This window comes from Dermacentor silvarum, chromosome 7 (assembly GCF_013339745.2).
Source record: "Dermacentor silvarum isolate Dsil-2018 chromosome 7, BIME_Dsil_1.4, whole genome shotgun sequence".
Taxonomy (NCBI): domain Eukaryota; kingdom Metazoa; phylum Arthropoda; class Arachnida; order Ixodida; family Ixodidae; genus Dermacentor; species Dermacentor silvarum.
In genome coordinates, this window is record NC_051160.1 from 134,462,074 (window position 1) to 134,479,625 (window position 17,552).

A 17,552-nucleotide genomic window follows, 5' to 3' on the forward strand; every position below is an offset into this window, starting at 1 on the left:
CGCCAAGTATTGGCACTACGATTGAAGAAAAGATGCACCACATTACTGGTCAGAAAACGCATTTCAAGTACTAAACTCGTGTACTTATATACCATAGGTTATCAGATGAGCTGCTAAGCATGAGGTGGTAAAGTAATTTGTGCAGGAAAAGTTTTTTCATGCTCAAATTACTTTCAAGACAGCAGCTCGTTTGATAACATCCTGTGGAGCGTATGGATGCTCCTGACAGAGTATACAGTATATTTAGAAATGTGTTGTATATTTTCGTGTAAGGCCGCACCGTCTAGTTTTGGTTATAATATTTCACATAGTTATTCATGCATGGGCTGCACCTCCTTATTTCTAAACGCACATATTGCCGTGGTTGTCCAACACTATCTCCGCTCGGTGTCAAGACAGTACAGTGGCGTATCATAGCTCCCATTCGGTTGGATCCAAAGCATGGTAGTCTTTTGGCAGAAAGATCGACTACACTCTTGGCGTTCTCATGCAAGTAATTTCCTGGTGCTGTCGGGATCATGCCATAGCGCTTTCTCACGCACAGTATTCGTAGACAGCTATTGCCACAGCGCACTGATGCATTTCACAACTGTTGTGGTATTCTTGTTGTCTATTGTATAATTTTCTTTCTCATAAGACATCACGTGATAGTTTGTTCATTTTGTACAGATGCATATTCTAATGATCTGATCAGGGAAGTGGGGATTTTTGCTTCTAAAACAATCTTTTTCCGTTTCATACATGGCACATGTTCGTAGCCAAACACAAAGGAGCAATGCAAGGAAACAAAGAAAAGGAAAAGGCCACACCAGCAAAGAACACCACTTCACACATTATCTTCATTCTAGCAGTGCCATTTTGGTATCAATGATGGCAATGGAGGCTGGCTGGTACATCTTGCTTTGCGATTTTTTTTCCGCTGAATGCTTCCATAATTTCGTGTGCTACTTGGTCGTGATGCAGGCTAAAGCGCATGCACCATCTCCTGCTACATTAGTGCACTGTCAAATGCGAGTACATTGCTGCCCTAATAACTCATTCGTGTTCATTGCGGCACTTGTTAAAATGCCTTATGGTCTGCCCAATGCAGATGCAAAAGGAATCTGACAAAGTCACATGCGCATGTAAAAAAAAATTCGAACATCTTTGTGTGACATACTGTCATTTGAAAGTTTTCATGCCATTTAGTTACATGGAACACCAAGTATACCCACATTTTAGTTTTCTCGTCCAAATTGCATGGCAACACATTTTGATGCTTTGGAGTGCGCTCCTCTGCACCATGTGGAGTCGTGCTGAGCTGGCTCCTTGACACCATTTTCTCCTTGCAGCTGCCTTCTTGAGTTTTATAAAACGGGTGCCTGAAAAACATTGTGCGCGCAAATGAACACGAGGAAACATTGTGAAGCCATCTAAAAACAGTCAAGGAAAAAGGTCACGGCACTAAGAAGCCTTAGCATTTATTTGTACTGCAATGCAAGTGAAACATGCAAATGACTGTAATAGTCAACTTCCAAACCAATTTCAATTTTTTCACTTAAGAAAAGAAAAAAAGAAAACTGACCGTTAGGCCTCAGTCCAGCACCAGCGTTAGAAAAATTCTGAAAAATAAAATATTGGTCATTGTTAGCACACTTCGTAAACGCATCCCCTCCTCTAGGGGAGAGAGCAGTGATGGTATTGTCTGCATCTCATTTCTGACGTTATGAACAAACATAATTCCTCAACAGAATTTGGGCTCTTTGGCTTATCTAAAGCAAAAGAAATCAGCCACCAAAGTAAAGGGAACATAGCTAGTGGAGTTAAGAAAAGTATAAAGACCATACTCGGCAAACACAAGTGGGCACAATAACGCAAATGTCGTGCTAGAAGAATGACGGGACATGACATGAAAAGGAGATAAACTATCTTTAAAGAAACCCGTCAAACTTACGAGACCTAATTCTGTACGCTCTGCTTATGCTGCACTTGAAGTTGATTACTATATGAAGTGCTCAAATCTGCAGTCATTTAACTGAACAGTGAAGCATGTAGGTTTTATGTAACCTACCGAAAAGCAAAGAGGGCAAAGCTGTATGACGAACTCAGATGTGTCACAAACACCACTTGTGACACATCCTTGGCGCGTGCCCACGGTGCCACCCCGCCCCCTCTGGTTATGACACTGCTCAAGCCATAATTTGAGGATCATATTTGCAGTAGGCATGACAATATGGTCATCTGGTTCAATGGATATTACTGGGTGTGATTATAAGAAGGGGTAGCAAGACCTGTTATGGCAAGCTTACCCACATTTCAAGAATGACAAGAAACAGTTCACTGCGGCCTGTATCTAAACTTTCTAAAAGCATGAACTTATTTCCATTTATGAGGTACGCAGTGGGGTTCATTTTTGACGGACTGGACTATTGCTGCAGTTTGAAATCTAGCATTTTACATTCTTGAAGGCATGTAAAAGCTTCAGTTAGACGAACGTTATTAGTTTTTTAGACCAACTTATAGTTTCTGCATGACAAACGACTGGTAAACTGCAAGGTAACTTTTTACTTTGATACCTCATTTCTCCACGAAAAATAACAAGATGGTATATAGATTTCAATCTGCCCTGCAATAGCAAAATACACAGCTTACACTTGGATCCCACAGAGGAAGGTTGATTTATCCGTTCATACGACATAACTTTTAAGTGCCAACTCATACTAGCAAATGCACAGGCATATCGAAAACAATAAACGTGGAGACCGAGCCAATAGCAATAATGTAGAACGTCCCTGCCACTGAAATTCTTCAACAGTAGCCATTGTATTAGATCCCAGTGCATAACTCGCCGCTTTACCAGTCACCGAGTCCATACACAACGCGCCCGTTCACATTCGCACCGTGCTCGAAAACCGCAACAGGAGACACAAAATCAGACATAAATTCATACCAATTTTAATACATTGGCAAAAAAGGCGAGTGTTATTCAGCCAAAAACAAGAATTCCCAATGCGCATTCAGGCAATTTAACATTAAGCGCAAAACTGACCTCACGCAGCGTGCAGCTTTATGCCTGCGGCAAGTTTCTAACTGGCGCTAGCGCTGCATTTAACTTCACTGGCCGCAGATTACCCATGGGCGAACCACAGTGTCAAGCGTGCGCCTTAATATAACGGAAGCATGTCGCCAACAAGCTGACGCCTTTTGTTATGTAACTCCTTAGTTAAACAGCGCTCCGCACACCGTGGACTGCGAAACTGAATAAATTCAAACACATAAAACACACGCTAAGCACGCTCGGCATTAGCACGGAACCATGGGCTGGTGAAGAAACCTTTTTATTCGACGCCGCGCCTCACTATTGAACACACCGTGCTTCACTCAGCGTCTGCGATTTTGAAAGCTCTTACGGATTGCGGCAAGTGATAAAATCACATGCAGTCATCGTGACGCCTGGCTTTTTCTTTTGACATCGAATGACGCAGCAAGCATGCCTAGTCCGTTGGCAATCGCGCCGGCTTAACAGGCCTAACTTCGCGATCACTGCCTGGCGATAGCATGTCATATACGCAGAATGTGCCACGTAAGTTTGAAATCACTTACCGTGGAGTATTTGTTGTTAAATCCAACGAACGATGAACGACTGTCCTCTTTTCACGGCGGTGAAACGTGGCTGACACAAGAGTTTTCTTGGATGGCCTTGGCGCGCGCCGCCTGCCCGGGCCTGCCCACTGAACGGATCACCTTTCTCTGGCGCTGTGCTGTTCCCCGATGTTGTGCGGGCGCGCGGTGGGGCGACTCCGAAACAAAAAGTAGTGCGCTGATCTCCGCTGGATGCCTCTTCCTTACAAGAAAAATGATGCGATCTTTGCTCTGTCTGCGTGAGCGATACATCGCCATGTTCCCGACCAGCCTCATGCAGTATAAGCAGCAGTATATGCTACGTTTTGCTCTCTGTTGCCGCGAGAGTGGAACGGGCATTCTACTCTCTCTCAGATGGGCGGAGTAGAAATAACATTTCACTCTCTCGATGCGAATAGAGTGAACAATGCATTTCACTCTCTCCGACATTTTGCGAGAGTAAAACAATGCCTTGAAGAGTAAATCGGCCCCTTCTCTCCTGCGATACTCTCCCTAGTTTTTAGAGTGTACTCGCCATGGAAGGGTAGAAGATCGGATAGCTATATCGTCGCTGCTCAGTGACCATCCTAATGCCATTGCCCCTACGGTGTTCATTATACTGGCAGCCTTTTTCTTGTGCGGTGGTTTTAAACCCCTTCTTCGGGGGGCCAGCGCAGGCGATCGATTCGTCGACCTCATCCCTGACTTGTACACTGACAACCGTACGAGAATCGTCACTGCCGACGGCATCACCGTGCCCATTCCCATTCTTGCTGTCCTCTTAGCGGGCTCATGTTTAACCTTGTCGTCGACCCTATCATCCGGGACATCCAGGGTGGTGATCGTTCCCACAACAGCCTGGCGTATGCCGACGATTTGACACCTTTGGCGGCCAGTCCCGAGGCATTGCAGGTCCGAATTGACCGCATTGAACCTCTGGCGTCGGACCTTGGTCTTGCTCTCAACCCAGCCAAGTGCCGCTCCCTCCACCTGAGCGGAGTACATCCTGTGGGGACCAGACCATCGAGCTTCTCTGTCGTGAGTTCTGCCATCCCTGCCATGGCTGATTTCCACGCCCAAAAGTTCCTGCGTAGCCCGGTGGTCTTCCGGATTCCTAACGATGACGTCAACATCATCGAGCAGGTCATTCAGAGGCGTACAGCGCTACTAATATCTATGCTGGCCCCGTGGCAGAGGTTGGACATCGTCCGGACCTTCGTCTTCCCAGGCTGAACTTCATGATGAATGCGATTCCCTGGGAAAGGACGACTGGCAGATTCTGCTTGATGCACTGCGACCCCTGCTAAAGAGGACGCTCTACCTACCACCCAACGTGTCGAATAAGTACCTATACGGGAGCCCACACTCGGAAGCAGCAGCCAGGCCACTCGCTGCCGAACTCAGCGATCTCTGCCGCATAGACAATGCCTTCAAGCTGCTGACGTCCTGGGACTTCGAACTTCACGATATGGCGTCGCATGGCCTGTTGGAGGTAGTATCCAAGCGTCTTCGCCGGCCAGCGGAACAGGGAGACGTCGAGGACTACCTCAGCGGGTCCATGGAGGGCGACTTTCGCTCGCCGGCAGCGCAACTACGTTCCACCTGGAAGGAAGCACGCAAGGCGTCCCACCGCTTGGATGTCCTGTGGCAACTAGACCTTAATGGCGTCCGGACAACCCGCGTTGACAACAGACTCACCTCATCCCACCACAGGAAGGTTATCCGAACGCCTCGAGCCATACAATCGGCTGCCAGGGACACGGTTCAACACAGTAAGCCCAAACACGGCAAAGTGCTGCAGTGCGTGGCTGCCGACCCCGCCAGTTCCTACTTCCTTGCACACCGGGTCCTTTACCCTGTTTGCGGACTCGCGATTCATCCACAAGGCCAGGCTAAACCTTCTACCCTTAAACGGAGCCTGCCCGTGGATGACCGGCCGTGATCAGCGGTGCAGGGTCTGTGGATACGTGAGGGAGAGACTACCCCCCGTACTCTTCCACTGGATGTCCAAGAGCCCCATGTACACGGCCCGCCACAACAAAATCATGGCTCGTCTACAAATTCCGTGCCGTAACCGGTTCATCTTCATCCACGAGAATCGACCGGTCGGCAACACCAACCTTCGTCCCGATCTCGTCGTGGCACGCGGCGAGGAGGCGCTCGCCCTGGACGTCTCTTGTCCCTTTGACAACCAACCAGGCGCCTTCTCCACAGCCCGCACTGCCAAAATCACCAAATACGAGCCCGTTCACCTCCACCTTGCAGAGCAGTACCAGCGGGTGACCGTTGACGCCGTCATCGTCGGTGCTGTGGGTTCGTGGCACCCGAAGAACGACGCCATCATTTGACGGATGCGTTGCCGCTCTTACCTCAAGCTCTTCAAGAAGCTGGTGGTGAGTGATGTAATGGCTGCATCGAGAGAGATCTACCACAATCACGTCGCTCACCGGTAGTTGACGCCACTGCTGTTGACTAGACTTTCACCATTGGTCAGTGACGTCAGCCAGTGTTGGATTCTGATCGGACTGTTCTGTGCTGTGTCTGCGGATCTTCTACCCATTTCATGTACTTTCAACCACTCCTTACTCCCTTCATGCCTTTTTAATTTTCCTTACCCTCCGCATTTTTCATTAACGTGTGAATAAATATCTGTGTTCTTAGAATTGTACATGGCACCGCTTTCGGTCCCATGTGTCACAAGGGTAGTTCGAGGGCGCGTTACAGGTCGCGTAGCCCACCACGCGGAGTCCACAGGGGTATGTCCCATTGCGTTTAGGCCCTTTCTGCAACGTCACAAGGATCGGCCCCCTTTTTGGTTAAACAATAAAAATCCACGGAAACCTCGCCATATAAAGCTTCGCTGTAAAATGTTGCCAGCGATAATAACTAGCCAACATAGCAAAATTATATTGGAAGCATGTGAGCGGCAGGTTTAGTCACTATACAGGTGCCACGCGCGCCATGGCTCGCGTTCTGCGACTGAGGAGCTAGGTTTTGTGTAACTGTAATGTCCAAACTCATGCAAATAAGTTTTAAAGTTAATGGTGCTACGTGTACGTTTTTACGTCTCGGATAATAAGCTAAGAGCACAGGTATGCGTCACGAGAGAGCAGTTTAGGTGATCCCCTGTTTACGCCGAAACAAAGAAGAATTTTGAAGTCACCGATCAATACGGTGCCATGAAATGATGATCACATTACCTTCCAAACAGTTTTATATTTGCACCAGTGCTTTCTTTTATGCCGCATCACCAGGTGCTTCAAGGCTGCGGCTTGTTTAAGGTAGGCGCGGGGCGAACGATGCTGTTGTGTAACACACGATGCGAAATATCAGAAGCTTCCAAACCTTTCTGGGCATTGTGTAGAACAGAACGAGCTTTTATGTTCAAAGCATTATATCGCCTTCGCTGTTTTATCTCGTTTTACGCTATACCATATTCTTACCTCAGTCATAAGGCATTCTTCTTCCCTGCCAGTGGTCGCGCAGTCAAATGAATTGAATTCTGATGTTTTACGTGCCAAAACCGCGCTTCGATTATGAGGCACGTGTAGTGGGGGACTCCGGATTAATTTTTACCAGCAGGGCATCTTTAAAGCAACCCTGGTGGTCTTTGACACGCCAAATTGAGCCCTCCAATTCTGCGCCATACCTTGCCGTTAGCCCATATACAGCACGAATATGAAGCAAACGCATTACGTGTATGAATATTTATTCGAAGAACATTTTAGAGAGGTTTGTGCAGGGTATATATACATATGCCAATTATGTAATACCCATATAAGTGGTCGTCAAGGATATAAAGAGAAGTGAAGATAAAAACATTGCTTTAAAACATAATCAAAACAGTTTGTTTTATTCGCCGGCACCTACGTTTTCTCCGAAAAGAAGTATCCACAAGATACCTGAAAAAAAAACGTGCGAGTTACATGCCTTTATTCCAAATAAAATACGAGCAATAAACACTGGATCACATCAGAATTTTGACCAGTGACTAACGCGATATTCAGCTCTATAACACAGTTTCGACATTGGCTTTGCTCCAAGTGGTACATTCATATTTATTCTTCTATGCCTTATAGAGCGAGTGGAATGAAGAATACCGCATGAATTGTTACGCCATGGTGTGACGAAAGAAAACAAGTTCCATTGGGCGATTTTAAACAGACATGGCAAAACCTCGTAGGAACGAGTCTGCGCCGCACACATGTTTGTCCGACCACTCCCCTCAAACCTTTCCCATTTACGATGTCAGGCAAGCACGGGGATGGCCGTGATACTTGGTCGTTCCAAGCGAAGAAAGTGCAAAAAGCAAGAAAAAATAAATGAAACTTGTAAAGAGCCACATCAAACTCTAGCCACGCTGCCTATCCGGTTCTGCGCCCACTTTCTTGCTAGTTTCTTCCTTTCCCAACAATAAACAAAAAGAAATAGAAAACAGACACCATGCCGTAGTATATAAGCCGCGCGAACTCAAAGGCTTGGGAGTTCTGAGGACCATCCTCGCGGAAACTTCTCTGTCGCTGGCACCTACAGCGTCGACCGACTAGAAACCCGTGTTGTGCCCAGTGATTCAGAAACATACGGTGAGTTGCAATAATGCATATTCTGCTTTTCATGGGAGTTCTTTTTATGAAATGTTCATACTTCGGGGTGACTCTCTGGCTTTTACCATGCCAACCCATCAAATATCGATAATTTCAATGACAATATCTGTCTGTTATGCTACGAGCACTCGCAGAGAATTTCAGTGCCCTTTTACTCTCCCAACGGTAATTTACTTTGCGCTGAGATACGGGGGGGGGGGGGGGGGTTAAGGCATCAGATCTCGAACGGCATACGTGTAGCAAGGCTGTGTGAAAGATATAAAATACTTAGGCAGAGGCTTTACTCCAACAGCGACTCCCTAAGTAGGTGACAAATCAGAAACTGGCTTCTTGGGTATATATCGATGCAAGTGTGGTGACGTCTGTTGAATTTTAAAGTATACAACATATTCTAGTGTAGGAAGTACATTTGTTATTTGGGCCGTTAAAATAATTTTTTACAGAAAAATACAAATTGTAAAAAAAGCTCAAGTGCAACATTTGCAGCACTGTAAATCAGCATAAATACAGATATCACACTCCTCTAAACGGCACCTGCTAATAAACATAGAGTGAACAAAGTTGATGTCATTGCATTTATATCAAATAAAATTTTCGCCACTAATTTGTGAATAGGGATCTTGCAAAACGTTCCTATGCATTTTGACAATTTAAAGTAAGCCGTACGCCAACATAACAAGTGTGTCTGGTACAGTAGTTCTATCACATGCTGTTTACGGAAAGGTAATTTCCGTTTTTGGAGGGGAGTTATAGATTTGTAAGCTTCCGGCTTTATTTCTTGCACCAAACGATTTTCGGTACCTTTTGTAGGAAATGGGAAGTTCTAAATATAAATTCTGCCTTATAGAGTTGCTGTAGTTTAGCTTTCTCTCCCAAATGCTGCAAATGTCCTTCCAATTGGTAGAGCAGTTGTCTCTTGAGAGGCTTTATCTGTTTTACATGTATTTGACAAGGAGAACTTCAGCTAGGCCCCAAGCAAAAGCTTTCTTCTCATACGAACGTAAAATTTTATTATGTACTAGTGCAACTTGTCTTTCCAGCTTATCTCACGCCTCAAATTCTGGCGCCGTCCACAAATACGTGTAGTTTCTCTTCAACAGAGGTAACTTTCTCGGCGTAATGTTTGCAAGCTAATATGCGCTTTCACACAACAGACACATTGGTCCACTTGATATTACAAGCCGTGTATTTATGATTTTTCCATTCTCCTGATTATTTGTTCGTATGTTGTGAAGAAAATGTTGCACGGCAAACGTTCTTATATATATATATATATATATATATATATATATATATATTGCGCTAGGACAGGCACATGCACTTTCTCAAGCGACTAACAGGGCAGCATGAAAAAAGTGCTATACAACTAAATGCTAGTGCGAATCATGGAATCGGTTAGTGAAGATTCAATTATGTGAGGAGATGCTTGGTTGATAGAATATGGCTTGGCGTAAAAAAAATGCGCGTGCCCAATGATTGCCACTATTTACTGCAATTACTCATGCGCGTGATACAACACGTTCATTTGGATCTACAGTACAAAATACAAACTCACCTCAATATTTCACACTATACTCATGGTTTAACTTGAGCCTTTTGTCGGAAAATTCAAGGAGTGACGCTTCCCCTTTCAATATTATTTGAGCTCCACAAATACGCGTTATAGAGACGCTTTGACCGAATTCACTGTAATTGTAGGTTTGGAAGGATTTTGATATGAACAGACTTGTGGGCCATGCTGTGGTTAACACGCCGTTTGGCTTGAACGGTTGACGAGCGATGGGATGGAAAGATAATATTGTGTTCTGTGTTAGGTTATACAAAAATCCTTGTCGAAAGTGTAACATTGTTCGATAAGACCAGTTTGGCGGTGATGTGTATGGTAACGAAGTTTCATCGATAAGACGTGTCATTGAATAAAATTAAAGGTATGAAAGGCAGAAATTCGGTAAAATAAAATCCGAGAGCAAGTCACCCGTTAACGTTACGCTTCACAGTTAATGTTGAATGTGTTAGGCAGTTAGTGAATTAAATGTGACGTGATGACATGCTCATGGGCCCATGTTGAACAAGGAATTGTGTAGCAAGATCTTTATCAACAATAAGGAAAACAAAAAAGGAATGTAAAAAGTATCCTTCTCTGGATAATTTTTACACTTGCTATTCAGTGCTTTGTAGCTTTCTTTAAAGGTCGCACTGGTAGCAACAACTTCCATCTCCTGCAATGATTATAAAAACAAAAGTGGTATCACCTTTGGGACTTTCGAAAGCTTCCATAACAATCGTTCATTTGGGTCGTCTCTGTTTGTCGACCTCCGTATAAGCAAAGCTACAACCATAAAAAACGACGATGAAGTTGATCGCACATTTTGAGCGGAACACAGGCTCCATGACCATCTGTCTGCATAATTAAAATAGAACCAAAATATTTGCCTTGACATACCTAAACCAAACACAATAATCCCGCTGTACTACGTCACCCATATTCACCCGAACTTGTAGCCACAAAATGTTTTTTTCGTTTTCATGTGTAAAATTCTGGCCGAGTGTGTTATGAAGAAATTGCAGCAATTTAAACTGCACGATAGGACAAATGTGCCAAAGAGCATCCCAGATGAAGTTTTGTCTGTACTTGTATCCATGACCACCAGAAATAACGACCTCTCGGCGAAGATAGCCGAAGGTGCTATTACGATTCTGTGAAAAGTCTTTAGTTTTTCCGTTGATTGAAGCAATTTGGGTGAGCCCAGCCCTGCAGGTTTGTCGCAACCAATGTAGATGCGTTTGCTTAATAGTGTTTTGTACCCCGGGAAAGTTGCGTAAACATTGCTTTTTATTTTGTATAGAGGCTAAAGCTTCTGTTCCCCTTTTTCCATTGTTCATTGGTTTTATGAGAAAACACATGCTATAACCGCTCCTAAGAGGCATATGCGACAAAAGAAAGGTTTGATGCACATAGTATTTGCCACCCTATTAGATCAGGTTGAGTTCATTCACCCGTTCACCTAACATGAAATTGCCCATTACGAAAATTTCTCGCTGCTTAAGCGTGAGTCTCTTATTCAAAGGTTGCCATAGAAGCAATTACTCAGTTGAAAAACGATCGAACTCCACTCTCTTAGTCAATTGTGGATACATCAGACTGACGTCTTTCCTGTAATAAAGTCATCCATGTATAGAATGGCCTATTCGGTGCTTTTCAAGATGACTCTGAAATGCCTGCTCCATAAAAGTGACACACACACCACATCGCATCGATTGAAGCAAGTAGCTGGGCTAAGGCCTTGTAAAACGCAACAATTTATTTCGCTAGATTCTGGTGTTTCCGGATTACCCCAGCCCTCACGTCCGGCCTATCCTGGTGGTAACTTCGGTGGAGAGCTGCTCGGAGTCCCGCGGAAGCGCGAAGAGACAAATAATTGGCAGGTAATCGTTACAATACTGAGACCAAGATTTATTTTCGCCATTTAGTTTTCTCAGCTGGGGTAGTGCTCAACCGACAGTTTGTGCTGACTTTCGAATAGTGTCTGCTTGGGGTTTTCCGGAAGCCAGCAAGAAGAGTCAGCAGCAGAAGTTGACGGACATTTTGCAGATTAAAAGAAACTGTGGCCCTGCGCACACATCAGGCGCGCACACCGATACGCTGCGGCTCCGAAGCAGATAACCCATTCACCATTCCGCTGCTCCTTTGTAACAAACTGGGCGTGCTCTATTCGTACCGCATCACAGATGACCGGAACCAATTTACCATCGTTGAACCTTCAGCATGGCCATTTCACTATTTCTTCAGGTTCGTCATTCTGACGAAGATTTGTACGGATGCATGCTAAACAATAAATCAGAATGGTTGAATACATATTTGCACACACTTCGCAAAGTGACTATGTGTTCTCAAAATGTGGCTGCGCTATTAAATACATTCGAAGTGTAAGGCTGCTCTGCTGTATTAGAGTAATAGTATCGAAGAAAATGAAACCTGTTTGAAACAATTGACTGCTTTATCTAAAAAAATGCAGGAAACCATGGCTTCGTCAAATGTGGCTTTGTGTGGGCTCCTGATGTGTCTGTTGGCCGTCATCGTGTGCAGCGAAGCGCAGGTACCCGTGTTTGGTGGCTGGCAGAAGCGTAACGTGGGTGACGACGCGATCTACGAGGAGTTGGCGCACTTCGCCATCTCCAAGCAGGTTGAAAACCGGCAGTTTTTCGACACCGTGCTCGAGCTTGTGGACGTCGAGACCCAGGTATCTATTCCGCACCTTCATGAGCTGAAGCTCCTCGATGTCGAACGCCGTTGAACCTGCTTTCTGAGACATGAAGCTGGACGTTTACGTGTTGAACATGACATAAGTAAATAGCGCTGAAAGGCGAGTAAGGCTAATTCATTGCCACTGATAGCTTTCTGTGCATGTCGGAAGCCATGGACTGTACTCAACTCTCTACATTTACCTGTTCTACCTTAGGGAGCATATTCCTCCATTTTGAGCATCTATATGTTGGTCTTCTTTTATATTTCACTCAACTATGTGCTGAATTCGCAGTAGACATTAAAGAAATATTTTGACTAAAGAGAACCAGTACACCTTTTTCGTGAAACCACAATATATTACCAGGTGTAAATACGCTGAAACGACAAAAAAGGAACGCAAAAGCTTCCTCTCAATTAAATATATTGCGCCTGTTGCAGAAGAATAAAATAATTTTGGGTTTTCTGGCTAAGACCACGCCAAACCTGCAACCATTATTGGAAATATCCTCTAAAAACAGGCATGATAAATCTTGCTGACGGAGGATAATAGGACAATCGTTTTGACACTGCGACTACAGTAACTGATATGACACGCCTCAATCACGAGACGCACTTCCTCGATCATGAGTCTGAACCTTGCAAGAGACGCCTTCTTACACCCCTCCACACCTTCTTACACAAAAAAGGGTGTAAAAATTCTTTGTGGTTTACACCCTTCATTAAACATATTTAGGCACCCATTTAGTAGGTTAAATTATCACCACACAATCAAAAAGGGTTTACGACAGTAAAAGAATGGTAAGCACATTTTGAGCATCCTATAAAACAACTGTTCTTTTATCCTATGGGTGAATATGGGTGAATATACCACTGAAACCTAAGGGTATTCAGACTAGCTGTAATCGTAACTAACGATTTTTGTGAGAATGGAGGATGTGACATCATGCAAGATTTCTCATCAAATAAAAGAACTCGTTGATGTAAAAACGGTCGTTTTATGAATGAACTTTATTGCGTAGATGTAACCATCACTCCCCTGAATATTTTTGGTGCAAGTGCCTTCAAAAATTTCACGCATGTTTTTTTTGTAACATAACAGCCTCCATAAAGTAAAACGGTGTTTACTAATGCTACAAAAACTACTAAACATGACAGCCAGGTATGTATTCCGCGGCCAATTTATGTTGTGTTCCTGTAGACTTACAACCAAGTCTGATATTATCAAAAGATTTGCAGGGCTTGGAGTCTGCACGACGTGCAAGCGAACATCAAGCTCGTTTTTGATAAGATAGTGTACATAGGTACACTATCTGAACCACTCCAACGTGGATGTCTTGTGGCTTCCGCCTGAAGTTGTTGTACTGGAATCCACCTTGGTGCATTATTTACGCATCCTACATTCGAATAAATTGTTTGTCTTTTCCTTAGCTGTGCATGGTAGCAAAACAAAGAAGCAGTCTGCGGAGCAGGGCGCGCTTACGAAGGCGCTTTATTTTCGTTAAGCAGTACTTCAACCTAATACCCTTCAATATGAATATAGTTGACGTATTCTTGCCTATTGTTAACAACCTAAGAGATTTGTCAGTGTCACTAGCCTATTTACACCCATTTGGTTATAAAACATGCACTGTGTATCAAACCCTGCTCCAGAGTACCGACTCAGAATGCTTTCCACTCTGCCTGCAGTCCATTGGCGACCATTGAAATCACTATTAATATACTTTCGACAAGTGCTTGCTTAGTTTTGCTGAGCTTCTGCCTGGTGGCGGGAGCCTTGTGTGGTTGTGTGACATGTCTCAGTCTACGGAGACTTCCTAAATTTTTGTCTGCATCCACAAAGCATTAAGCATAGAATCTCAAGTTACTTATTTGATTTCTAGTGCAGCCAATTTTTCGCCTACTATCGGGCCTTCCTTGTCACAATGTGGTTGGCGCTGGTGTACACAAATGTTCTAAAATGTACTGGCATTTGGAAATATGTTTTTGAATAAATCACTGTATTTATTCTTGTAATCACATAAAGTATGCTGTGGTACCCTCAGCTCTGACATATTTTTATTTGATTTATCTTATAGACAGTGGCTGGTACGAACTACCGAATCAAGTTCAAGATAACTGAATCAACTTGCCCAGTTACGGCTGTTTACAGCAAGACGACATGTCTACCAAAGTCTCAAGAGGTAAGTGTATTACCTGCTCTCGCTCGGAAAAAGGAAAATACGGAGAGTTACTTTGATGTAAATAAACAAAACGTTTAACGAAGCAATTTTGCCTGAGTCAGAAATAACAATGCTTTAGCAGGAATTTTGTATATTTGCATCAACTAAGAGGCATGCAAGGCCGTCAAGAATAACGCATCGAAATCACTGACTCTTTGCGTTCATCCTTTTTTTTATTTCCACGTTGCACGTTTTCATTGAACTAATGGCGTAACCGTAGAATCACCACAGTCTAGTCACCAGATTAACAACGACAGACATGTGATAACTGTATTACCCATAAAACTATTTGCCAACGACTGTGTGATATACAGAAGACTTACTATACTGCCACCACAATAAATATTTTGCAGACAAATTTAGATAAAATAGCAAACCGATTTGAAAAAAAGGAATATGAATTAAAAAATTAGGAAGTGCAGCAGTGAGTGTTTTTGACTGAAAATTAACTAGATTACCCAATGATTTAACATCAATGACACGTTTATCGACACAGTCAGAATTCAAGTACCTAGTAGTCTATTTCAGTAAATCATTTACTAACAATAAACAGACGGACATTCTCATTTTATTCTCAGAAATTTCAAACAGGCAACGCGCGAAGTTAAGCAAACTTTTCTTTTTACCTGTCAGGACAATACTAGATTATGCCTGTGACGTATGGGTTCCTATCAAGATTATCTGACTCTTCATCATCATCAGCCTATATTTATGTCCACTACAGGACGAAGGCTTCCCCTGCGATATCCAATTACCCCTGTCTTGCACTAGCTGATTCCAAATTCCGCCTGCCAATCTCCTAACTTCATCACTCCACCTAATTTCCTGACGTCCTCGACGGCGCTTCCCTTATCTTGGTATCCATTCTGTAACTCTGATGATCCACTGGTTATCCATCCTACGCATGACATGGCCTGCCCAGCTCCATTTTCCCCTCCTAATGTCAACTAGAATATCGGCTATCCCCGTTTGCTCTCTGCTCCACACCTCTCTTCCTGTCTCTTAACGTTAGGCCTAACAAGTTTCGTTCCATCGCTCTTTGTGCAGTCCTTAGCTTGTTCTCGAGATTATTTGTTAACCTCCAAGTTTGTGCCCCAATTTTCTTTTCAACGACAGTGGTAAGCTCCCAGTCAGGATTTCATAATGCCTGCCGCATGCACTCCAACCCAATTTTGTTCTGTAAATTTCCTTATCCTTATCAGAGTCTCCTGTGAGTAATTGATCTAGATAAACATACTCCTTTACAGACTCTAGAGGCTGACTGGCGACCCTGAATTATTGTTCTCTTGCAAGGCTATTCAGCATTATCTGTCGTCTGCATATTAATATTCAACCCCACTTGTACACTTTCTCGGTTAAAGTCCTTAATCATTTGTTGTAATTGGTCCCCATGGTTGCCTAATATGACAATGTCATCTGAAAACCGAAGGTTGCGGAGATATTCGCCGTTAATCCTCACTCCTAAGCCTTCCTAGTCTAATTGCGTTTGATGCCCTCTTTATGCTACAATTATTCCTTAAACGGCTATTTTTCAATCTAAATAACTTTTTAACAGTGTGTGAAATGACGCCCCATTCTTCAACGCTTCCGTTCATCGAGTGGCTCTGACTACGAAGTGTGACGTGCACGAAATATTGGAGGTAGTAATGGTGACTTCAAAAGTTCCGAACAAAATTTAAATTTTCAGGTTTTTTTACATTTCTGATGCTGCTTTCTGAGGCAGTTATGCGAAACAATATTACAGGAAATCTCAATTATTCACTGAATTTGATTTCAATAACGGCTGTATGCTCGGATCACATGGCGCTTGCCAGATTAGGGCAGTTTTTCTGTAATATCGAGTCTTTAACATTACCAGTCTGATGGTGAGTCTCTCTCAGTGATGAATCTCATACATTGCAGGGGAGTAGGTTTATGTTGAAAACTAGGGACGCCACAGTGGGGGTGATGTAAGTGCAGACGTTCACAGCCAAACACTCTTGCGTTGCCTAAGAGTGGCTGGTTCTCATCGTGCGCGGAACGTTTGACTTTAGTACTGAAATTGCGCGCCGAAGACACTTGAACACACACGGTAATCGCCCTTATTGGCCTTTGAGGGTTCCGACTCATCATGGCCTCAACCTGTTGAGAAACTCAACCTCAACCTGTGGTGAAACTCGAACGCCTCAAGGGCACCTGACCGCTGACAATGTTCATTTCGGCTTGTCTGTTATGATAATTGGCCACAAGCTGTTGTATCGCTCTAAAAAAGAGGTTTGGTGATATTCAAGACGGCGATATCGAAAGGAATGTTGTCTGCGTGTAAGGCCATTAGGACAGCGTATGGTTCCGCGTCAGTCTGCAAGCCAATACCTTGAAATAACTGTGTTGTTAGGTGACAGAGGGCTTGGTTAATAGGAAGTTAGGCGCCTAGGCAGATACAAATATAATGCGATCCTAATCCTCGCTTGCAAATACGTCGCCGACGCGCTACACAAGTATTTTCAAAGTCTAAAGGTTAGGTTTAAAGTAAAACAAAGCTTGCGTTTTATCCCATTGTATGTTTACCTTTTACTTCCAGACTGTCAAGGACGTCTGCACTGCCAGAATCATTGATGTTCCTTGGACGAAAGAGCGCTCACTCACCTCATTTACCTGCGAAGGATCCACTGTTACCTCATAAGAATTCGAACACGTTGCCAGTTCTTCATGGATTACTACGATACTCACTTTTATGAAAAAGTTCATTTCAACTTACCACAAAAGCACACAATAAATGCTTTAGAAAATGCTGGGGCTGGTCGTGGTTTCCTTTCTTTAACGATCGCCTGTTCATGACACTGTATATTTAGTGCTTAGAGAACAAAAGTGATATTATCAGACGTTTTACAGCGAAGGCGTCAG

The 17,552-nt window shown here is 43.8% G+C and overlaps 2 protein-coding genes across 3 annotated transcripts in view; both read left to right on the forward strand.

Annotated features, from left to right (window-relative positions):
• LOC119458459 (salivary cystatin-L2-like) overlaps positions 1-17,440 on the forward strand; it is a 19,080-nt gene extending 1,640 nt beyond the window's left edge. The window contains exons 1-4 of one of the 2 annotated variants that reach the window (XM_037720299.2): positions 8,085-8,183; positions 12,221-12,445; positions 14,526-14,630; positions 17,230-17,440. In XM_037720299.2, the coding sequence (XP_037576227.1) occupies positions 12,227-12,445; positions 14,526-14,630; positions 17,230-17,331 (426 nt within the window). In that variant the 5' untranslated portion in view covers positions 8,085-8,183; positions 12,221-12,226 and the 3' untranslated portion in view covers positions 17,332-17,440. Of the gene's footprint in view, positions 1-8,084; positions 8,184-12,220; positions 12,446-14,525; positions 14,631-17,229 lie in introns of those variants that run through there. The other variant, XM_049671222.1, reaches the window with a different exon arrangement.
• Positions 1-17,552, forward strand: part of LOC119458460 (salivary cystatin-L) — a 63,375-nt gene that overhangs the window by 21,561 nt on the left and 24,262 nt on the right. The gene's annotated exons all lie outside the window — the stretch shown is intronic.